The sequence below is a fragment of the Vanacampus margaritifer genome, chromosome 11 (genome assembly GCF_051991255.1).
Source record: "Vanacampus margaritifer isolate UIUO_Vmar chromosome 11, RoL_Vmar_1.0, whole genome shotgun sequence".
Taxonomy (NCBI): Eukaryota; Metazoa; Chordata; class Actinopteri; order Syngnathiformes; family Syngnathidae; genus Vanacampus; species Vanacampus margaritifer.
This window is the reverse complement of record NC_135442.1, coordinates 7,551,835-7,577,054: the sequence shown is the minus strand read 5'-3', so window position 1 is coordinate 7,577,054 and position 25,220 is coordinate 7,551,835. Positions and strand designations below refer to the sequence as shown.

The 25,220-nt window shown below is 37.7% G+C and overlaps 1 protein-coding gene across 5 annotated transcripts in view; it reads right to left on the bottom strand.

The window, feature by feature from the left end:
- Positions 1-243: 243 nt before the first annotated feature.
- pou1f1 (POU class 1 homeobox 1) overlaps positions 244-25,220 on the bottom strand; it is a 76,559-nt gene continuing 51,582 nt past the window's right edge. For 2 of the 5 annotated variants that reach the window (XM_077579096.1, XM_077579097.1), the window contains exons 5-10: positions 9,930-10,091; positions 8,647-8,745; positions 1,939-2,202; positions 1,613-1,777; positions 1,483-1,543; positions 244-1,396 (exon numbers count right to left, since the gene is read on the bottom strand). In XM_077579096.1, coding sequence (XP_077435222.1) covers positions 1,165-1,396; positions 1,483-1,543; positions 1,613-1,777; positions 1,939-2,202; positions 8,647-8,745; positions 9,930-10,091 — 983 coding nt within the window. In that variant the 3' untranslated portion in view covers positions 244-1,164. Of the gene's footprint in view, positions 1,397-1,482; positions 1,544-1,612; positions 1,778-1,938; positions 2,203-8,646; positions 8,746-9,929; positions 10,092-11,034; positions 11,456-25,220 lie in introns of those variants that run through there. The other 3 variants (XM_077579100.1, XM_077579099.1, XM_077579098.1) reach the window with 2 other exon arrangements.

The window sequence follows — 25,220 nt, the reverse complement described above, 5'->3', positions numbered from 1 at the left end:
GGTTTATTCTGTATAAACTCTATACACATCTGCATTCATAACAAAAAGCTAACAGTACGACTGTAATCAAGTTAGAGTAAGTTACAATATCAATTCAGTGGTACGTTTCTCGTGCAGTGACAACTTTATAACAGCAGATGGCGTAGTTGTCCCATAGCTGGATTCAACGTGACTGCTTTTACATTAAAAATGGCCTTCATTGATATTTGTTGAAATAAGAAGGGTTGATAATTAATCATCTTTAAAGCTTATGTTATATTTTCCCTAAAAAACATCATTATATGTGCACATACGAAAAAAAGATCATATAGGAGTCGTTTTTCTGTTGTATGTTTATTAGATTACTTGGGAATGTAGAAATGGGAAGGAAAGGCAGCAATATTAGGGTTATGAAACTTCATTTTAGAGACCGCTGCAATGCACCATCAAAACCTGCTGACAAATGTGAGAGTTTACAGCAGCTGAAGATGAATTACTGGCAGTTTTGCATCTGAATGTTTTCTGGCTGTACGAATTGCAATTTATGTTTTCACCAGTATGACGCCCAAGCTATATTTTTTTCACTATCAACTCATGAGAAAATGCCAGCGACACGTTTGCGGTACAGGCACTTGTGGAATTAACACATTACAACAACTAAAAATATATTAAGAATGTTTTTCAAACTATAATTTAAAACATAATTTAGCATAGTATATATTACACCTGTATAAATAATTCGTTGCCAAAGTTTGGATATTGTATGTAGTCCAAATACACATCATTCATTACAAGTGAAATAAAAACGACAGTTACGAATGTAACTACGATTCGATTTCGTTCCTCCCGACCGCCAGGTGGCAGTGCTGAAACAGCACGGACGCACGGAATTCCGTGTTGTTTCAGCACCGCCACCTGGCGGTCGGGAGGGACGAAATAGAACTGCATCTCTACTCACAAACATAAAAACAGCTTATAAAATGAATGACAAATGCACACGTACAAACTTTAACTTAGCTGTCAGCTTAACAAAGAAAAGTGCTACAAAGCCATGTTTTTTGCCTTTTCTGTTGACCCACCAACTCTTTTTTTTTTTAGTAGGAAAAAAAACCCATTCATTTTGCTGGATTACAAACAGGACGCACTGACTGTAGAAAAAAAAAAAAAGATGAATTCATCGATGATTTATATCAGCCGATGTGTTTTACTCATCTGGCCTATGCAGTTTGTACTCAATTTGGCCAAGCAGGAGCTGAGGCTTGTTTTGACCCGTTTCTCCCTCTGGCGCCTGTTACAGAACCACACTCGGACCACCTCCTTCTCCAAGTGGAGGCCTTTTGCTATCCTGGCTATTTCCTGGGAAGATGGCTTACTTTTTTCCACAAAGCTGTGCTCAAGAGCCTCCTTAGCGCCCAGGCTGCATTGAGGATCAAGTAGAGAATAAAGAACTTTAAAAGCTGCAGTCAGAAGTCATATTGAAACATTTTTTTAAAGTCATTTTACCTGATGGTTGTCCTCCTTTTCCTCTTTCGCTCATTTATTCCAATTTTATCGTTGTTCAGAGCTGAAGGGTGATGAGACAGGAAGACGAATTAAAGAACAAACGGTGATAGGAATCGGGATTGGGGCTCACCTCGAGCTAGCTCGGCCTCGTCCAACCACTTGGCCAGTATAGCCTTCAACTTGCAGGCGTTCTTGAAGCTCAGCTGCAAATTCTCAAAGCGGCAGATGGTGGTCTGGCTGAACTCTGAACCGTGCACGGCGGCGAGGGCCTCGCCCACGTTGGTCTGAGTGTAGCCTAGTGGAGCGGAGGTAGAAAAATGGGTTGATTGCAGAAAATGTCAAATGTTTGAAGTCAGAAGTTTGCAAGTAAGGAATTACATTTGTATTTACGGTGTTGAAATATCAGTTATTTTCAACATAAATCAATTTGCAAAGAAATCCCATCACAATCCTCACCAAGTTTGATCCTCCTTATCTTAAAGTCATTGGCAAACATCTCCAGCTCTTGTATCTGTGGGGAGTCCATAGCGGGGGTGTCCTCCAGCTCCCGGATGCTCTTCTTCTGGATGCTAACTTTCATCTCGCCCACAGTGGGGCCCCCGGGGGCCTCGTCAGTTAGCAGGAGGGCCGAGGACAGCGAGGGAAAACCGTGACCCAATGCGCAAGAGCTGCCGCTTAGGCCGGGATCTGGAAACTTGTACAAGCACGGTGTCAGTGAACCTGGACAGAGGGACAGAAGAGAAAGACAAAGCAAGACGTATGATGCAACTTGGCCTTTATCCGAAGGGTGAACGGAATGAATGAATGATGTTCAGGGATTTAGTCCGAGATGATGCAATGCTGGCCTCTTGTGTTAGTCAGGCTGCACTCACAAGACAGTTGTTTTAGTTGTCTTAACTTGCTGCTAGTGGCACCGAAAATTTGACATAGTGTCATTCAGTAACTCTAGGGCAATGCACAATTCCATATGAAAGAAGAAAGGCCTGTAGGGTGAAATAAGAGTGACTGGAAACACTAATATAGGCAATTAGCAACTGCATAGTAACTGAGCACCCAATCATCATAATGGACATAGTAACTGCATAAACCATCGGTAAACAAAGGGTGACTGATATGGCCAAAACATCATCACCACCATCAGCGCGCCATATATCTGTAAGTGACATAGTAACTGTATAAGCACAACACATCCATAACACACCGACCCCAACATACATAACATAATAACTGCATAAACATAATCACCATCACGACATATCACTGTCAGTGACATAGTAACCGCATAAACGCAATACATCCATAACACAATGACCCCCCTGACCTGCATACCATAATAACTGCATAAACACAATACGTCCATAACACAATGCCCCCCTGACATGCATAAGCATAATAACGGCATAGGCATAATACACCAACATCAAAACACAACGACCCCATGACCCAACCAAAAAATGCAGTCATCTATGACCCAGTTGCCAAGTCCTGTATATGCATAATAACACATCACAAAAGACAGAGTAACTTTATAAGCATAATGCATTCATAACATAATGACCCCTGACCTGCATAATAATAATAATAACTCATCATAAATGACATAGTAACCATATAAGCTTAACATATTTGTACCACAATGACCCCTTGACCTGTGTATGCATAATATCATAAAATACTAAGTAACTGTATAAGCATATTGCATCCGTAACACAATGACACCCTACATATTGCCGCTGCTATGTGAAAAACACTTTTTTTTAAATTAATTGATTAATGAATTTATTTGTAGTTTTTTGGGGGTGTCTGCATTCACCCCCCCCCCCCCAAAAAAAATAATTTAAATGAAAAAAATGGACATAAATGTTTTTCACATAGCAGAGACAATTTGCATCATATGGGACATAATAACTGCATAAGCATAGTACATCCTTTAAATCAATGACCCGATCCAAAACACAATCATAACAATGTTGTCCTACTGGTGTGCAGAAATGTGATACATTTCTGTCGTTGTTTAACACATCTAGTGTAGATGTAAATACCATGAAATAAAAGCCGGAATTCTGAACTTTTTGTCTCATATTCATCTTTTGACATGAAACACCAACTTGGGTATACAACAACAACAAAAAGGCATCGAACTTGCTGTTCCAATACTTTTGCGAGGGACTGTACACGCTCAAATGGCTTTCCATTTCCAACATGCTGTTCAACTTTTGATCATTTTTGCCTGTTCCATAGTCAAGAGTTGAAGATGACAGCACCGACACCTTTTCAAAGGTAATCAATATTACCCGGCAACCGCGGCGTTTGATCAATATTGCATCAGTGACGGCATATTGTCCATTTGACAGCCTCCAGGAAGACATCTGGTTCATACTGACCGGTCGGTAATATTTTTTAAGTCATGTCCAACATTTCCTCCATCTCCCGCTGTGTGCATCATACTTGGACAGAATGACGAAATATTGCAAGAGGTCACTGCTCGACACGCAGCGTTTGTATGCATGGGCAAATTGTTACTTTGTGACGTGACATTTTGTGACATTTTTTTTTCCCGTCGAAATTTTGACTCGGGGCTAGTGGGGGCAACACTGCGCCACTGTTAAGAGTTACAAGGTTGACGAGCTGTGATGAAAGTGAACTGGGGGCAATGTAATATTAATTAGAATATCATGTTGATACTAGACTTAAATAAAATAATTGGGCTACATTTAACATTTCAAAACGTATTAAAAAAAATTGAAATAATATTGAGCATATCAGTTCTTCATTGCACACACCTTTTTTTTGCTTTGTATATTGTAAAACAAACGGAATGTTCTATGTCAATGATTTCACACTTGGCAGCTGGAATTTTTCATCTCACTCCACACAGTCTTCTCCCTCCGTGTAGCAAGTTGAAAAAAAAAATAGTTTGAAGTTCCTTTTTTGTCTTTATTTCTCACTACTACGACTGCACTGAAGTCTCTGAGCCCTGAAATAAAATCATCAGTGTGTTCTCAATATGCCCTTTTTTTCATTTTATCCCTTTTCCTCCCCTTCACTTTGCATCCCAAATGCGGAGGGCCGAAGCATTACGAGACATAAGGTTATTACAGTGAAGAAAGTGAATTTGGGCTCTTTTGATCATGCCACTGCCCTCGTTCGCATTTTATTTTTTTTTTGCCTTGATTGCAGCACCAGACGCTTTCGCATTTGCTGTTTTTATGTTTGATCTTTCAACGCAGATTTTTAGAGCTCAAAATGAACCAAAGATATCAAAAAGGTCTCTCTCTGTCTGTCTGTCTGTCTGTCTGTCTATCTATCTATCTATCTATCTATCTATCTATCTATCTATCTATCTATCTATCTATCTATCCATCCATCCATCCGCTACCTGGTTAGCTAGGTAGCTAGCTAACTTTAGCAGTGCTTCTTTTCTGCCAAGAAGAAGAAAACCTTTTGCGCCCCGCCCCCAACTCTCCACAGTGACTAAATATATAAAATATTTGTCGATAAGATTTGCTGTTTTTATGTTTGATCTTTCAATGCTGATTTTTAGAGCTCAAAATGAACCAAAGATATCAAAAAGGTCTCTGTCTGTCTGTCTATCTATCTATCTATCTATCTATCTATCTATCTATCTATCTATCTATCTATCTATCTATCTATCTATCTATCTATCTATCTATCTATCTATCTATCTATCTATCTATCTATCCATCCATCCATCCATCCATCCATCCATCCATCCATCCATCCATCCATCCATCCATCCATCCATCCGCTACCTGGTTAGCTAGGTAGCTAGCTAACTTTAGCAGTGCTTCTTTTCTGCCAAGAAGAAGAAAACCTTTTGCGCCCCGCCCCCAACTCTCCACAGTGACTAAATATATAAAATATTTGTCGATAAGATTTGCTGTTTTTATGTTTGATCTTTCAACGCTGATTTTTAGAGCTCAAAATGAACCAAAGATATCAAAAAGGTCTCTGTCTGTCTGTCTGTCTGTCTGTCTGTCTGTCTGTCTGTCTGTCTGTCTGTCTATCTATCTATCTATCTATCTATCTATCTATCTATCTATCTATCTATCTATCTATCTATCTATCTATCTATCTATCTATCTATCTATCCATCCATCCATCCATCCATCCATCCATCCATCCATCCATCCATCCGCTACCTGGTTAGCTAGGTAGCTAGCTAACTTTAGCAGTGCTTCTTTTCTGCCAAGAAGAAGAAAACCTTTTGCGCCCCGCCCCCAACTCTCCACAGTGACTAAATATATAAAATATTTGTCGATAAGATTGTTGTAAGTACACCTCTGCATAACATGGTATCCTTATTAACATGAAAGAAAATGAAAAACGAAATATAGCTAACCTTACAAACAAAAGTTAACATTGTTTTTAAGTCTGTGACAAAAAAAAAAAAAGAAGAGTACGGCACTGCCACCTACTGTAATGGATATGCAATTACACTTTATTCTTGTATGGCTAAAAGGTACTATTTGAGAATCAATCTATGGTGATATTAACAAAATATTTTGTTCCATTAGCCATAAAATATTCAACATTCTAAGTGTGCACAGACTCTCTAAATTGAATGTACTTAGTGTAAGACGCGGATCAACTTTGCTCTTGTTTCCATCAACTCCCAGAAGAGACAAAGCCCTTCTCCTCTTGAAGCTTGGCATTCGTGAGAAAAGTAGAGTGAGCTTAGTGTTACTAGCTGGAGGAGAAAACTAAAAAAAAAAAAGTCAGGTTTCGGAGGCTAACATGAACTGCTACTCTAAGTGGCATCGTGATTGTTGTTGTTTACCATTTGCCGAATTTACTGCACTTCAGTTTGAGGCTAATGGTCTAAATGATATAAGCAAGGAAAATGATGATAAAATGTGTTGATGTTTGAACACCTTGCTTCTTGAAGGTCGCAACAATAAGTAATCCTTTTACGCCTCACTTTGTGTGATGATGTTTTTTGACCACCGGGTTCAACTTTAATTTGTTCGACTCTTCTGAGTCAATTTACTACATGAACTTGAATCCACTTAATGCGTTTTTGACCTCGTGCTTCTTTCCAATATCTGCTCCTCAGTCCTTCGATTTGCTACCATTCATCACGTTATTGTTGTTAATGTAGTGGGAATAAAATCACCAAAAAAAAAACAAAACAGTAGAGATAATTTGTTGGCCTCATGTTCCCTGTTTGGAGGATATTTGATCTTGATGATGTCATATTTCTGTGCAGGACTTTGATACAGTGCATAACAATTCATAGGGTCACTTTGCCCTCATTTTCATTTGAGCTTTCCAGATAATATTTACCGTCCGGCCCCGTCTTGTTAAAATAATTAATGTTATTACCTCTATGGCAAAGGTTAATTGTACTTGACCTCCAGCTTCAGGTCGTATTCCATCCGCTCCACATGACTGAAATTGTCTTTCAATAAAACATTTATTTCTTCTCTTTCTTTACCTTCTCTGAATATTTATTTCAGTAGCTGACGCTCAATTAGATCAGATCCAAAATGAGCGCTGGATTAGAAATTAAACAATGTTTACTCTAATTTAACTCATTAACTGCCATTGACGGCAATAGATGTCAAAAATTCAACTATTTCTATTAGTTGAACATATTTTTTTCCCACTTTTGTTAACAAGAGTATGAAAACCTACACATTTTGTTTTTAATAATCTTTTTTTTTTTTAAGAAAAGATTATTAACTCTTTGACTGCCAAAAATGTTAAATAACGTTTAGTAAAATCCTATGGAGGAGTGCCAAAGACGTTATAAGACGTTTGTTTCCAAACAGAGGTGAAACTAACCATTTTCTATTGTTGATTACTGAAAAACGGAATAAGGTAGAAACAAACTTTTTTTTTCTGATGGAAGATGAGAGTCCAATCTTTCATTTGATAGTATTTGTGTTTCCATAGTCCAAACACATAATTTTCTGTGGACCTTGAAAGATCAGTCAAAATGCTTAAATCGGCTGGCACTCACGGCATCCCTTTTCTGAAAATGTCTGGCAGTCAAAGAGTTAAAAATCAGGGGCGTCAGGCGATGAAAATTTTTATTTGTAAATAATCGCATGACTTCAATCGTTAACTCACGATTAATCACACATTTTATAGCTGTTCTAAATAAATGTCCAATATTTTTTTTCCTAGGTTTTCATACTCTTGTTAACAAAAGTGGGAAAAACATTTTTAAACTACTAGAAAGAGTTCAAATGAATTTTTGACGTCTATTGCCGTCAATGGCAGTGAATGAGTTAATAATGTTTCATATTGGGGTGTAGAACTGAATTGCTTCCAAGTAAATCATTTGTAATATTGCTAAAGTATTGAGCATCTGTTTAATCTTTTTATGCCACATTTCATGGTTTTCTTTTGAGCTTTATTATTATTATTATTATTTATTTTTTTTTTAACGCTTAGGTGAGTGCAGATTGTGCAGGGCTGACTCACAGTAGCCATCAACACCTACAGCAGTCTGCAGGAAAGGAACTGGAAATAACACAGCGTTTGGCAACAGTATAAAGACAATCACTCCAAATGCACAATGTTGGTGTTTGGATCTCTGGCACGGAAAAGGTTTTGTTGGTTGTGGTTAAACTTTTAAAAATAGCGTATGCTGCTTTTGCACCGGGGAACAATTCAATAACACACTGTTCAGTTTGTTTATGGCGCATAAAAAAACTCTGCTCCATGGTCTGTCTTAAAATCTCAAACGCTCTGAAATTGATGTAAAAATTTTACCCTGAGGTCTTGTTGGATTTTAGCAATATTGTAGTTTGTTCACGGCCAATTTTATACTATATGTAAAGGCTACGGGTTCGAAAAAATCCAAAATCCAGCCGTTTTTATTTATCTCAGGGGGCAGCCATTTTGCCACGGAAGTTTTTAATCTAATCTGCTGGAAAAATCAAGTCAAGAATGACATTCATTTTACTCAAATTGTATGATTTTAACAAGGAATAAAAAAAATAAATAAATTGGCCAAAAGGTACAATTTAATCGCACCATTTATTGTTGACAAATTGAAAGAGCTGAAGTTGTAAATGATAAAATCAGACAAAAATCCCCACCCTGGGAAGTTCCTCCCATTGATATCGATCAAAACAAACAACTACACTGATGCTTCCGGTTCGAGATAAACCGATGGAACTGTGCGATTACCTTGCAGCGGGTTTGCAGCGCTCACCATGTTCGGCGGGGGGACGCCACATGTTTGCAGGATGCACGTCTGAGAAATACTTGCCGAGAGCATTTCCTGAGCTGTCGGAAAGGACACAGAGGCAAGAGATGAAATTGTGTTATTGTTAGCGTGACACTGTAAGGTCCATCCACACAAGCTGGAGTCAAAACAAGAGTACAAACGTGACATACAAACGTCACACGGGAAGGTCAGAGCAGAGATTGGAAGTTTACGGAATGGTGAGGGAGATCATCTATGAAAATTTGAGTATTGATTTCATCTACTAGACAAGTTTTGGAATCACTTGCAGCAGCTCCTACTGACTTTCTTTGTTCTCTCTTTCGCCTCTTTCGATTGCATTATTCCCTTCTTGAGAATATTCTGGAGAAAATTGAGACTTTTTTCCCCCTCTTTGTTTACTTAAAAAAATAAAAATAATAATTATAATAATTATATTTATATATCCATCCATCCATTTTAACCGCTCGTCCTCACAAGGGTCGCGAGATTTTATATATATATATACATATATATATTTATTATTATTATTATTATTATAAATAAATATTTTATTTTGATTATTTAATATTGTTTTTTTTTTATTGTTGTTAGACAGAACTCAGTATTGTTCATTCGGTAATCTTAACGATTCGACATGTCATCATCATTGCTCTCTCTTTTTTTTTCTTCTCTTTTTCTTTTTTTTTTGTATGTGCGTGCGATTATTTAATATTGCTGTTGGTTTATTCATTATTATTATTTTAGTATTATTATTATTATTAAATATTTTTTTAATACTAATTCTGCAATTACGGTCCCTTAATTAACCAAAGAGGGTTTTTTTCTCAATGTGCATTGCATTATATTCTATATATATGCTGATCAGTATTTTTTAAGTAGATTGGAATTTTCATTAATAGGACAATATTGTTTTATAGATGAAAATACAAACTTTTGAAGGGAGATGTGGACGTTTTTAAAAGAACAATAACCTTACAGTATCTTTCCTGTCTAAAAAATCTTTTTTGTGTGCCTGCAGAAGTATGTCACATTTAGTCAGAAATGTCACAACGCTGAGTCATTCTTGCGTGAGCTGTTCAAGATAATGGGGCTTCTCCAGCAACGTTTTTTTTACTGTCAATGGCAGAAACACGTCACACTCAACCCAAATATACAGCACATTACAAAAAAACACTTATTTTTACCAAACTGTCCACACTCAAACCTCAATTTTGATCGATAAGTGAGCATCATGCCAACCTACCTGCCATGATGCCATAGGTGGCTTGCTGGTTGCTGTAATGACACGGGGTGACCGGGTAATGGAGGCTGGGGGGGCCGTTGCTGAGCGGGTTTCCCAAAGAGGTTGCGGATAGCTGCATTTGGGAACGCTTAGATGGCTGACCCAGGGACAGCCCGGATGACACTAAAGAAAAAAAACACACATTTAGTGCAAGATAGCGTTTTTATTTCTTGCTAGCGCTTTTCATTATTCATTTATCATAAACTTTTACTCCATGTAACTTCTAAAAAATCACTTTATTAATATTATTGCAGTAGCATAATAGGCAAAAGTCCTCAAAAACAAGTCAAAGGTTTTAGTCCTGTAAAATATTTTATTTGTAGTATAGCAGTTTTCAAACTACTCAAATATGCTTACTAAAAAACCCGCTGTTGAAATTAAATTACATGTATTTTAATACAGTGAAAAGGCTGTTTATATTTATATACATAAAATAAAATAAAAATAAAATATTTATTTATATTGTGACAGTCATTAGACGAAGATTTATTTTATTTACTACTTTTAAGGTCAATGTATAACCAATGCAAGATAAACACATACATATAACAACCAACATATATAGTGGTATGTAGTGGTTTTATATATATACGTATATATATATTTTTTTTTTTTCTGGAGTGGTTATATTTTGACATCATGTGGTATGATTTGAAAAAAAAAATTTTTCTACAACAAATGAATATTCTCATTAGAAATTTACATGTGTGGTTAGCTAGCTTGTTTTGTTTAGGTGGCTAATTGTTAGCCTCATCACTTTGATTTAAGTTGAAAATATTATGTGGTGCAAAGCGTTCTATGATAGATGTAGATCCTAAATTACAGATTATATATTTATATATATATATATATATATATATATAAAATGTCGGGTTCAATTGTGAATACTAAATACTATATTTAAAGCATTCAAGTAATCCTACCCAGTCACAAAATATGTGTTATCATACTGCATGAGTGAGAAGAGTTTTATCTTCCACGGTGGTTATGTCCCCCCCCCCCCCAAAAAAAAAAGCAAATAGTGGCTAAAAGGTGACTTTAATAATCCAGCGCTCGGCCCACTTACCTGCAGAGACCATGCTGTGGCCGTGGGAGGTGCTTGGCAGGCAGTCCCCGACAGAGCTGTGGTGCATGAAAATTGGCAGAGGAGAATCTCCTGCCAGAGGCGAGAAAGAGTCACCGGCGAAAGCCTGTGACGCCATTTGGCCTCTTCACGTCGTCGGTTGTGATCCACTTTATCTGCGATCTTAACTTGCCCTTCTCAAGTCATCATCCCTTTCCCTCCTTTGCTAATGTTTCATTGTCTGCACTTGATATGAGGCATGTTTTTGCCCTTTTTTCACCCTCCACTTTTTAATATTTCCTCAATTTGAGTTTTGCATAATACTTCTGGCCCAACTCCCTTTCCTCAACCCTATCAACAGGTAAGTGAGCATCTGTCACCCCCCTGGAGACTTTGCATCCTCCTGCAGATATTTATACCCCCCCCCCCACACACACAAACCCTCTCCCCACCCAGGACCTGCGGCGACTCCTCACTCCACCCCAGGAGGCCCCCCATCTTTTTCACATCCACCAGAAGCTACCAATCCCACGCCAGCGCTGTTATTGTGTTTTTCCGTACCGGCCTTTGTGTTATCCAGTCTCCAAATCCAGGATTAAGGTACAGAGTGGCAGAGAAACACGATCTCGCTCGACCCTCGCCCCCTCCCCGGTGCCGCGTGATTAAAGGGGGTTCGGCTGTCATGCCGTAAGAACAGTGCGCGTTCCAAAATAACAAATGCTTGATTTGTTTGAATGTGTGTGTGCTCATATGTGTCCCAACAAAAAAAAAGGTGCAAAAGTGATAATAATAATAATAATATTTGTATATATTTTAATATATAAAATATAATAATAAAAATAATAAATAAATAATAATAATTTTCCTTTCCTTTTTTTTTTTTTCTGGAGAGCTCAGTATTGATCATTCGGTAATTTTACCGATTTGACATGTCATCATCATTGCTCTCCTTTTTTTTTCTATATATATATTTTTTATTTTTATTTTTTGTATGTGGGTGAATATGTGTATGTGCGTGCATTCATTAGTTCACCTAAAACCTATTAAAAAAATATATATATATATATTTTTTTTTTTTTTCCTTTCCATTGTCTGTACTCGATCCGCTCAGTTGATGATGTCACAACTTGAGCTCTTCATCTTCCTTCCAAACCAAGCAGAATGCCTCCCTGGTGTTTGCCCCCCCCCCTTCCCTGCCCCCCGACAAGTGTCTGATGTTTTGACAGCGGGCGAGATAGAAAAACGCTGCCACTTGGTGCCTGTTTGGAATTCTACCGCTGCTGTTTTCTCAGCGTGATATATTCTCCCGACAAGGTCCTCTCGACACACAACACGCAAGCGAACAGGACATCGAGCAGGGCGGGTGCGACCTCATGACACCAACTTCTTTGCGAGAGCCGAGATGAGAATGGAGCGCCGCATTATGGGGTCCCCGCTGAGGCGACATTCGACATAGTGATGATTTAGAGAAAGCCAAAGAGGGAATTGAGGAAATGATTACGTACACGGCAAATATTGATTCGGGAAAACAAAACTGAAAGTGGACACAGTATGAGACGTCTATCTTTCCATTCATTTTTATGCTGCTTGTCGTCACCGTAGAGTTGCGGGTGACTTCGCCCGCGTGCGTCGTCACTTGTTATCAGAGTAAACGTTTTTGATTTGTTTTGCTTTACAACATTCTACACTTGTAACATGACAGTTAAGTCGACAGATGAACAATTCTTCAAAAAAAAGAAGCTGCAAGGTATTCTTTTCAACTCACGACAGTCAATTTAGCTTAATGCTAACAAACATCACAGCGAGGCCCGGAAATGTTTGTATGTTTTGGAATGTTTAGCCAGCTAATGAGCATCATATCAACTCATTCACTGCCATTGACGGCTATAGACGTCAAAAATTAATTTGAACTATTTCTATTAGTTTAACATTTTTTCCCACTTTTGTTAACACAAGTATGAAATTTGAATTAGAATTTTTTTTATTGTACATTTAGAACAGATATAAAATTTGTGATTAATCAAGAGTTAACTAGTGAAGTCATGCGATTAATTATGATTAAAAAATTTAATCGCCTGACGCCCCTAATTTTTAATAATCTTTTCTTTTTTTCTTTTAAATTAATTTTTAATAATCTTTTCTTTCTTTATAAAAATAAAAAAATAAATAAAAGATTATTAAAAATTTAGGGCGTAATTTTTTTATAAAGTACAACATTATTGAGTGCTATTTTTCATATTAAAAACACATTACAAATAATTGTATTCGGCTGGAGTATATATTACATCTGCATTATTTCCTGTGGAATACAGAAGGTCACCTTCCTCCCAGAATCGATTTTGTAAATATAAATTATTTGAGTTATTGATAGCATTGACTGCTAAAAGCCTTTTAAAAGATTTCCCCCTCATAATGGTACACTGGCTTGCAATAAGTAAAATGTGCCTCCTCCATCGCCGTGGCGACCCTGACTGACCTTCTTTAATGCACTAGAAATGGACATTTCTCCTGTTGCATTAACAATCCAAGCCTCACAGTGCTAATGCATTTTATTTAATAGTTGTTTAGTGTGCTATCACCTATCTCTGATCGACCACCTATCAATCTCGCTCGCTCTGTGTTCTTTTGATAGTTCCCAAAGCCCAGTGTTATAAAAAATAAAAAAAAATCCGGCTAAAATGGTCAGACATCATGCTATCTGCCAACATGTTTTATTAGCGTCGAGGGACGTTGAGATAAAAAGAAAGAGGTGCGACCACACATGCTGCATTGCATTAAAATCCTTGTTAAAGCACCTCTTCTCGGCAGCAAGGAGGCCATTATCCCTGTAGAGCTTAATTAGCTGCAGCAACAGAGGAAAAGTGAATCACTGATAACGCACATTCCCTCAGGGCCGCGACCTTGGGATCTGCCTCCAGCTGCAGAGCAGCGCATCACTCCGCGGAAGGTCTCCAGTCTGGGAAAACGCAGCCATTTAAAACTCACGGCTGAAATGGAGTGTGAAGCCTGCCGCACTCGAAGCACTGCTTTTTGTTCCTCTTGTCACTTTGTCGGCGCGGCGCTGGCGTAACTGTAGAACCGCGACGTTTCGACTAAGGTTTTGGTTCATTTAATAAAAATAGGTCGCTTGGTTTTGCTGTCCAAAGAGGAGAAATTTTTGCATACATGTCATGGGTGGTTTGAAAAATAATGACCTCTTGGAAGGCCAGGAAAATAACTTCTCTTTTTGTCTAATATCCTAATATATATATATATATATATATATATATATATATATATATATATTAGGGGTGGGAATCTTTGAATGTCTCACGATTTGATTCAGAATCGATTTTCGATTAAGAAAGATTTTTTTATTCAAAATGATTTCATTGACAATGATTTTTCCTTCAATGTATAGATGTCCAAGGAATCGTAATGATCTACTCCTGTCTGACTCGCTAATGCTAATTAGCGCGCTACTCACGGCACTTATCACTCAAAAGAACGGCTCCACGCTGAAAAAAACACATAACAAACTTTTATTGGAATAACTTGATCGTGACTTTTTCCTTCTACTCTCTAATGTGGCTACAACTTAACAGTGTATTAGACCGCGTGGAACCACACTGCCCCTCAGTGGCCAAACCGGGTACAACATGAACAGCGCTCCAAGCAAAGGCGAGACAGCATAAAGTAAGTAAAGTCAAATAAATCAAATCGATTTTGGGACATTTAAAATCGATTTCGAATCGTGCTAAATGAGAATCTTTTTGGCACACCCTTAATATATATATATATACACACGCACACACAACAGAAACAACAGGACTCTGTTTTTATGCTAATAAAATAATGTATTCAACTTAATTGCAGGCTAGCGAGTGATTCGCTGCGGTGCGGTCCTGCAGCTGGTTCAGAGCAGCTGTAGGGTTTGCAAGAAGTGCAACAGTCTGCATCTCCGGGGGCTTACTTGTTGCCTCCATTTGCATGACATCACAGCAGGTCGGATAGAAAACTAACTGGCATTCATTGTGCGGCAATCTCCACTTGTTGGCGGGCCAGGCTTATCCCAAGCGAGCCAATTATCTCAGAGTGAGCGGAAGAGAAAGTTGCCATTGTCTCCGTATGGTGTCCATCTTGCGCTGAATGTAAAGTGCTCGGGCTAAAACAGCGGGACTCATCACCGAGGACAAAGGTTAAGCTGAGGAGCACGGTCGGCCATGTGCTCTCTGTTGCGTCTGTGTTTGTGTTTATCCTGGGCTCTGCTTCACTATTGTTGATGGAGGTGGGCAGCAGGTGAAAAATAGCTCGTGGGTGGCGGGCGTGATTCGACTTGCTCGAGCACGATGTGCTAATTTTGGCGTTTGGAATGCTTCTCTGTGAGCTGAGACAACTACGTGGCTTGAAATGTGCTTGAATTTATGTATATGTGAAAATATATAAATATATGTATATTAGGGTTCTGCGAGAATGGGCGGGGAAATTAGCTACGTAGGTGTGATGTACGTACATGTGCGAAATCTACGTACACGGTTCATTCAAGTAGATGCTTGAAAGTAGTGGTGGGAATATTTGGCCAGCTAACGCCTCGCTGTTAGTGTTAGATATTATTAACATTTAAATTCTTTATTTCATATATTAACCATTGTTATACATTATTAACATTTTAATTCTTTATATTAACAATGTCGAAATGTTTTGTAGATGTGAGGTAGTGTTGAACTCAGTATAATTTGACCTTAAGCTGGAACATATTGTTTGGTCTAAAAAATTCCTTCTCAGTGTTCTGTGCGAAAACACACATTTGGTCCTTGGGAACAGAATCTGTCTCGAACACATACACACCTGACCCTGACTCTGTTTGCGCCATCGCTCACGGAAAAGTACCAAGAGAGTATGTTTTGTCTACAAATGAAAGAGAGGCGGTCTGTTTAACTATAAGAAGCCATTTTACACGCGGAAGAGACACATTCGGCACTCTGAAATTCCACCTGTTATGTGATGTTTGGAGTCTGTCACGATGTCCAGAGATCTCTGTTTTTTTTTTTTTATTAAATCATTTTTGCAAAGGTGTTTTTTCTTACATTAAATCTGTCTTCAAATTTTGGAACACGCAAAGAGGACAAATAATTTTATTCCTCTTCATTAGCTAGCATCAAAACGAAAGGGAGTTCGTAAACTTGGATGCTACACCTGAGAGACCAACTAGCTTAGCGCTAGCTAGGATAAGCCTAGCAGTAACGTAGATGGATTTAATACAGGACTAAAGAGAAAAATCATAATTTGTTCTTAAAGTTAAAGGTCAGCATTTTTGTGTGTTGACGCGCCGGTGTAGGCTACATTCCGATACATTTAAATGAGATAAGCGAAAATGGCTTTATCATAAAGCACTCTAAAGTATAAGTGCACTTTTTTTTTACTATTTTGATCAAATTAGATTTTTTTTTTTTTTTTTTGTGGCAAAAGTAAGTCAAGTAACTCAAGTTGATTTGGTCATTCGGTGGCTAACGTCAATCTGAATAGCGAATGTGGATCTTTTGGTGCAAAGAAATAGTTCAAATAGTTGAGTAAAACCTGCATGTATCGTTTTTTACTGTATTATTAACATTAGTTGATGTCGCACCAACAAGGACCTACCGTAAAACCGGCTCTCTTCCATGCAAGGAAAACACATCATGTGTCCTTCATACGTACGCCGCATCTCCTTTTAACTACAGTTACTTTCGGTCATCGCTTGCCATAATTGCACAGAGAGACAGAAATTGATGGTGTGATGCGAAGAGGGATACTTGAAATACATCCCAGTCTTCTTTCAATTCCGCCAACTGCACCCACTCCAGTCAAAGATCGCCCTTCTGGCTGCTGAACCAAGGATTATTTTTGTACACTGAGACGCCTCGTACTTTTGCGCTGCGCTCTATATATACCGTATTGTATATAAGTTGCTGCATTAAACAGACAAGCATTTATTCAGTATACATTTACATTTTTTTTTTTTAATTTTAAACATGTTTCAAACGTTTGTAGTGGAACAGAACTCTACTCTGATTAAAAGATATACTTAAAAAATATATATTTTTTTTTTCTACATTCGCATTTAAATTTTCAATTAAAAAACAACCTAATAAAATTATTTTTATTCTAACAGCAACAGCAAGAAGTGTTTGACACCAAAATAACTGCTGAGCCTCATTATCATATGAAAATGATTTCAGCATCACCTCTTGTTAACAAACTTGACTATTTTCCGGCGTATTCTGTTCACAACTGAATTGTTCATTCTCACTGCCTTTTAACATTGGTGAAAGTCAACCTAGCAAGTTTGAAAAAAAATTTTTTTTCAAACCGCTGTGCATCCTTTTGACAATCTCTGGGGGGGAGGCGTTCCTCAGAATTGGAAAAACACGAGTGTGGATGGCAGATGCAGACTCCTGCTGTAACTTATTTCCACAATATGGGCATGCTTGCACATTTGGTTACTGTCAGGCTGAAGGAACACAAAAATCACGATTTCATACTTTTATCCTTTAAGCTGTGATTGGACTTGAAGACTTCCGTTGAAATTTAAGTCAGCCTAAAAATGTGGTTGCCAGACTATACTATATAATCCACGGGTTCCAATTGTTGAAATGTGATTGTAGTGCTATTTATTATATGCAAAAATCCTTGACTTTTTTGCATCTAATAAAATAATAAATTATATATATATATATATAATTGCTTATTTTTTCTGTGTGTGGTGCTTGGAAGAAAAAAATTGGACACCCCTGATATGAAGTATAAACATCTAAAAGTAAGGCAGACAGTTGCTCAAGGACACATTTTAGGAGCATTGAAAATTGGACCAAGCCAGTGTGTAATTGCTTGCGGCAGACAATTTATATGCCATCATAATTTGAATACAGATTAATAGTGGCCACATTGTAGTTCTCATTTCCACAAACAGCGTCTTCAAATTCTGCTTTCTGAAGTGCACCATCGAGTATCAGCTTTGAGCATCGCTGGCTCCCGATTGGCAGCCCGTGCACGTTTTCACTCACAACTCACGATTACAGGAGCTCGGTCTGTGGCCCTGCAACTCACACAGACCGGAGTTTTGGATGCGCTCTGCCACTTCGAAATATGTCACTGTTTGTAACTCCTGTTATCGTTCTGAAAAGTCTGATGAAAATCAATCCGTTCGGTCGCCAACGCAATCAATCCGCTGTAAATGAAAAGGAATGGTAAAAAAAAATAAAAAAATCCAAGTGAGGAACGTGCATTGATGTAGATGGTGGTGATGTGCTTAAGGTCCAAAGCGGGTAGACAAAACCTATCAAGAACAATGATTTTTCTTTGGTCCTTCCTCGGGTCTCCTGACGGCCTCACGACTCTGGCTGGAAGTGTTCGGTTTAGGTGAACGGTATGGGATTTTTAAATAGGTTTTAGGTGAACTAATGAATACACAGTCACTCGCACGCACATGCACATACTCACCCACATACAAAAAATAATAATAATAATAATAATAAAAGGAGAGAGCAATGATGATGACATGTCAAATCGGTAAAATTACCGAATGAACAATACTGAGCTCTCCAGAAAAAAAAGAACAATGATTAGTAAGAGAAGAACATGTAAAAGATGCTAGGCTAACTGATAGCTCTTCTGGTCATTTAGAGGTGTTAAATTATTGAAATAGAAGAAATATATATATATTTACTCATACTCATGTGTTAGCTCACGAATATTAGCATGCGAGCTAATACATTTGAGATTAGAGACGTTAAATTATCGAAATAGATGTTTCGCGAACATTAGCATCGCTAGCATAGCCATACTGTTCACCGTATAGCAGACAAGTGGGGCACAGCATTTTTGTTGTAGCATGGAAACTGTTCTTATAGGTTTGTTGTTATAGTTTTACACTTCTTTGAGCCATCTCTATGATGAATAAAAGTGCAAAAAATATCAACAGGTATTATAATTGAAGGAGTTATCTATCTATGTCTAGCCATAGTGGCGATGTAGCGAGGGCAGAATAAACCATTGGGGGCGGTGGGGTGGAATAACAGTGTGGCATGTTAAACCACTGTTTCGAAGAATTGCTCACTATCTCCCAAACTGATGCTTATAGTAAAGTGAGTTGAATTGAGTTCACTGCGGGTCAAAGCAATGTACTGTACAACCTGTAGTCGCACAGCATACACAATACAGTATGTCTCCAGAAACACACACACACACACACGCACACAAATGCTCAGCAGGCCACTAATCCAATCTGCAGTGGGAACAGAGCAGGGGGACACCTTCTCACAGGTATCGTCTTTATCCATGTGGTGTCACAGATTAAACTAATTACAAGCCGATATGATAGAGAGCATATTTAAAGCCATTTGTGTATACTGAACTGAACTGTTCCGCTTGGAATGGCATCTACGGTATAGTAGAAGGTAATTAAAACCACATATTGTCCTGCTGTTTCATATTTTTCTCTTGAGGGCAACAAAGAGGCTTCACGTGGGGGGGGGGGGGGTGTTTTATTTGTTTACAATGCACCGTGCGACTAATCGAGATACGGAACAAATTATGAAGGAGGCCACTATTTGCAAAAGTGCGTAATCACAACTCGACAATGATCACAGGGAAATTCAGTTTAATTTGTGTATTTCTAAAGAAGCCTCAACAGCTCTGAAATTTGCTTCTCTCTTTCTGTCGCGCACACACACATACACACACCCACGGCGTAAACTTAATTAGTGAAGAGATCATGAGTCTTCTTTAAAGCACCTGGCCTAGCTTCCCCAAGCACCCCCGACACTCCCATTCGGACACGCAAACACACACGCAAATGTGAAAAGCAAATATAAATACACTGTTTCAAGTACCCCAAATGAATGTATGCTCTTGTAAAACTCCCCTATGACAGACTAGCAAAAACGCTAGTGCTAACGCTAGTGCTAACGCTAGCACATGCGCACTCGTAGGCCACTAATGTTGTGGGAACGCAGCCAGGTGACCCATTCTCACAGGTATCACATCCATACATACGAGTACAGTGTACCAGGTGGACGCTTTGTGTGTGCGTGTGTGTGTGCGTGCGCGCTTTTATAATTTTAGGACCTCCTCTCTTTTATTTGTAGACAAAACATATCTCTGAGTACTTTTCCATGAGCAGATGGCGTAAACAAGGTCAGTTGGGTGTTTTTAAGACAAATTCTAGTTCAAGGGCTAAATGTGTTTTCGCACAAAACGCTGAGAAGGAACTTTTTTAGACTAAATAGTATGTCCCAGCTTAAGGTCAAATTATACCGAGATCAACACCTTCTGCTCTACTAAGGACACAAAACATTTCGACAAGGTTAATATAAAGAATTGGAATGTTAATAACGGTTAATAAAATAAAATGAAGTATTAAAAATGTTATAATATCTAACACATTCCACATGCATTCACCCAAATCCAATGCAATCCAAATTATTCAACGCAATTAGCATACATGATACAATTTGAGCCAAACCTTAACGAGAGAGAATCTCAACTGGCCCGCTTTCCACCAACGAGATCTCGCACAACCGAGCAAAAGTGGGAGTATCGGCAAAGGGCTTTTTGTCTTGTTTTGGCATTTCTATTCATTATGCGAGGGTGACCCGGGAGCGGGGCACATGACGGCGGAGGTCAAATCACCTGATGAATATCAAGCGTACCTTGCGCACACGCCGACAACCATCTGCTCCAAGCTACGGTTGACTCACCGGCCGCAGTATAAACACATCATACAAAGGCTAATTTCATCAACATATTCAACAAACCTAAATGGAAAGGCAAAGGTTAACCGTTCCGTTCGAGGAAACAGGAGCAGCTCGCAAAACGCTGCTCTTCTTCAGCGCCGGCAGATTGTGATCTCGCTTCAATGCTTAAATGTCAGCGGTGAATATTTGTCGGTCACAAGACGTTTATTTACAGATCTCCGTGATGTGTTAAGGACCCCTGCAGGTTGTTGTCAAGCATCAATATCTGCTTTTTAATGGCCTTATCTGCAAATTGTATATCAAACAAATGGTGATGGGAGATGATGAGGTCAATCAGTTTTTCAACTCCAATCTGGTCATATGCTACTCAAATTTTATTTTACTTTTAAATTGTTTTAATTTTAATGTAATATAATTAATAAATAAATGTATTATTATATTATTTATTTAAATTCATTAATAATCGATTATATCATATATATTTGGATAATTAATAATTATTTACAACTAAAATAATTTCAATTTTGATTTGATAATCAATTAATTTAAATGTATTTATTTATTCATCTATTTATTGATTTTTTTTTAAACAAAATTTAGTGTATAGTTTGTATTGGCCCATCATTTATTGTACGGAAACTCCTCACTTAATTAACAGGACTGAAAGTAACAGGAGTGAGATTTTAGCATAGCATTAGCATTTTCATTAAATATTTGTGGCAATAGCCAATAGTGACACTAAGCACACTAAAGTGATTTGTCAATGGTAGGCCTATTTAAAACAAAAATAAAAATAATTTAGATAACAGGACTGTGTCTGTTACCTGAGCTTACAAATGTCACATGACCAAACTCAGAGAATAGGTGATTGGTCGTTAACTGTGATGTCATTTTCAGGTGACAGCAAGTGACAAAATGGCTGCCCCCAGATATGGATAAAAATGGGTGGATTTTGCTGCTTAATTCATATTCCACAAATACAATATTAATCAGAATACTGTGTTTAGTCTAGTGGTGCCGCATAGAACATTCTTATGTTTTAAATGCAGTTTTTTTTTCTGTGTTTAACTAAAAGCCTTCAAGGGATGAGCATTGGAAATTAGCATTAGCTACAGATGCTGTACATTAGCTAGAACCCAACCCAACTGACTTTGGGGGGATTTGTAAAGGAATGTCATAATCCGAAATGTTATCTTTTTTTTTCTTTTATGTGATGAAAAATTAGTTTGCGAGCTTTAGCTAATACTCATTGCTTCTTTCAAGTTATGCCTTTCCCCAAACAAAGAGCAAAAGATCTCCGTTTCCTAAATGTGCGTACCCTAATTGCATTACAGATGTCACCAATTCATGAGCGGATCAGCTTGAAGCGTATGCATCCAATAATGATTTGAGAAGTGGCCAGCTCCATCAATGTGTCATATGAAGTGACTCATGTCGGCTAATCAGGAGAGCATTATGTCAGGCCTCATTATTAAATGACTGTCAGATAGTGAGCAGATGCATTGAAAATACCATCTGTGATCGACACATTATGTCACTCATTTCTATAGTAACAAGACAGCATTTAATTTCGACTCCATGTCATATTTGGTTTGTGAAGCAACTGCTGGCCACCTGGTGGTCTTGTCCACCATGGTGAGGAAATAAATTAAATCAAAAGAGGGAGGTCAAAACGCCTCAGAATGGTGCCAACGAGGGCTCTGGTATGGCATTGAACCCTGGCGCGCAGGCGTGCCATGCCGGAGCCAGCCCACGTCATGTCTCTTCTGGGAGCCAACCAGACAAACCACCAGCTTTGTGGAGGCCTTCACACCCAGGTGGGAAAGGCCGTGGATGGTGTCAAAAACATGGCGCCGCCAGCCACAGCACGGTTGGCCAGTGGAGTAATCACACGGTGCTGTTGCGTTGGTGTTATCAAACGTGACGTCCTCCAACGGGGGCCGTATGGTAGGCTTAGATTATTTATTTAACATTCATTAGATTATCGAAGAAGGAATGTTCATAGTTAACTCATTCGCTGCCGTTGACGGCTATAGCCGTCAAAAATTCATTTGAACTATTTCCGTTTAACATTTTTTTTTAATTTTTGTTAACAAGAGTATGAAAACCTAGATTTTTTTTGTACATTTAGAACAGATGTAAAATTTGTGATTAATCGTGAGTTAACTAGTGATGTCATGCAATTAATTACGATTACAAATTTGAATCGCCTGATGCCCCTAATTTTTATTAAACTTTTCTTTAAAAAAAAATTAAATTAATAAACTTTTTAAAAATTAAATTAATAAACTTTTTTAAAAAAAAATTAAGAAAAGATTATTAAAAATTAGGGCCGTCAGGCGATTACACTTTTTTATCGTAATTAATCGCATTACTTCACTAGTTAACTCACGATTAATCACAAATTTTCTGTTTTCAAATCTGTTTTAATACAATAGAAAAATTCTAGGTTTTCAAACTCTTGTTAACAAAAGTGGGAAAAAATGTTAAACTAATAAAAATAGTCCTAATGAATTTTTGACGTCTATAGCCGTCAATGGCAGTGAATGAGTTAAGTGGAGAATGCCCATGCAATACATTGAAATAATGTACAATTATGCATTTTTAGATGGCGAATGGAAAGTAGGCGCTTGCCACTTAGTAAATTATTAATGCATAAATTATTGCAATAAGTATTATATAAAATATTCAATGTTAACCGACCTTCACCGGTCTTAACTCTATATAATAGCTTTGTATGAAAGTAAATGGAGATGAGGCTGCTTTATAGCTTTATTTCTTTTACGCTTAAGATTCCATCATCCCAGCATATTACAAACATTTGCCACGTCATGTCTTCAAATAAGCACGTGGGAAATAATAACTGCTATTACTGCATCCATCATGACTTCAGAAGCAGCCCTCTGTTGCTCATAACCATCAATTCTACTGTATAATAGCGCTCTTTAGAATATTCTTGTGTATTTACACTGTAGCGTTCCTTCATGGTCACCCGATGTGCTGTATAGCCAACTTTCAAAACATGTTGACATCTCCCAAGATTGACAACGTTTGCGGGAACAATAAAGCACATCTATTCTTCAAAGGAAATATTAGTGGAAAAATATTTCAGTATACTTTTCTTGTTCTGTTTGAGTTGTGAAGGACACATCTTATGAATAGCAAATAGATGCGGAATCAAAATTTAATCAAAAGGAGGCTGTTCAAATATATGAAAGCAGCAAAAAAAAAAAAAAATGGAGTAGACAGGGACAACTAAGACACGTCAACATTGGTGAAAATTTAATGAAGAAAACAAAGTGCCTTGAAATGTATTTTAAATGCAGACAATGAAAGTAGCTATCACATCCAATGAAAATGAGCACTATGCCTTCCATATGTCCCTAATGTCTTTATTTTTCTTGTACATTTTTGCATCCCATTCTATGTGAACTAATAGCGACGACGTCAAGCCCAAATGACATAATCGACACGTGCAAGTTTGCAGTAAGGATGATTCAACCCCTCTCAGCACGGCTGTAGAAGAATACAAAATAAAACTCAGGGAACATTGTGTAGGCGGTAACTAGGCAACAGGCACAAAGGCCGGCCAGTTTACTTATGTGCCCCATAAGTATACGAGCTTTATGAGTTTGCACCTATCCTTCCGTACTCCAAACAAGACGCTGTGCCCTGCGGGCGACGCTGATGTGAAGCGTATTTATTTGCACACTCTGCTTAGTTACTGTCTCCCCCCAAAAAAAACACACACACATGCAGCTTGCTTGATTTTTTTTTTCTTCCAAGACTGTGATTAACGAATGGGATGTAAAGCTACTACAGTATTCTTAATTTTTAATTAATTTTTGGAAGCGACAAATCATATTGATTATTTTCAAGAATGGTCTACTTGTGTCCAAACTACGGCTTCTCTTCTGAATTTGAATAAAAAATTGTAAAAAAATTTTTTTTTAATGTAATGTTCCTGTCACCAACTTCCAACATGAAACACTAATATCACCAAGTGGCAATTTTTTTTTACCTCAAGATAAATCTATGAGTTTCATACTCCTTTTAACTCTAACTTCACGTAACCTAATGAATTACTTACTATAAAATGACTGTATATAAATCTGTCCACTTTATGTTATTTAACAAGAATATGGAAAAACCTGAAATCAATATTTTATTGCATTAAAACAGATATAATGTAAAATTAATTTGCGATTAATTGCGACTCCCTGTCAACATATTATGGTAGCTTGATTAACGCAAAGTAATTTTGGGAATTTAAAAACGTCGAGCTATTCTGTAAATTGAGGCATTCATGGGAGATGCTTTTTTAGCATTCTAGCTAACAGAACGCCGGAGTGATAAAAGGCCCAAGTATTAACGACTAAGCAAGTAAGCAAAAGGACGTTTTTATCTATTATCGTCAAACACGTATTGTATAATGTATGTAAAAACAAATTGTCTTTACAGAGTCTTTGACAGAAA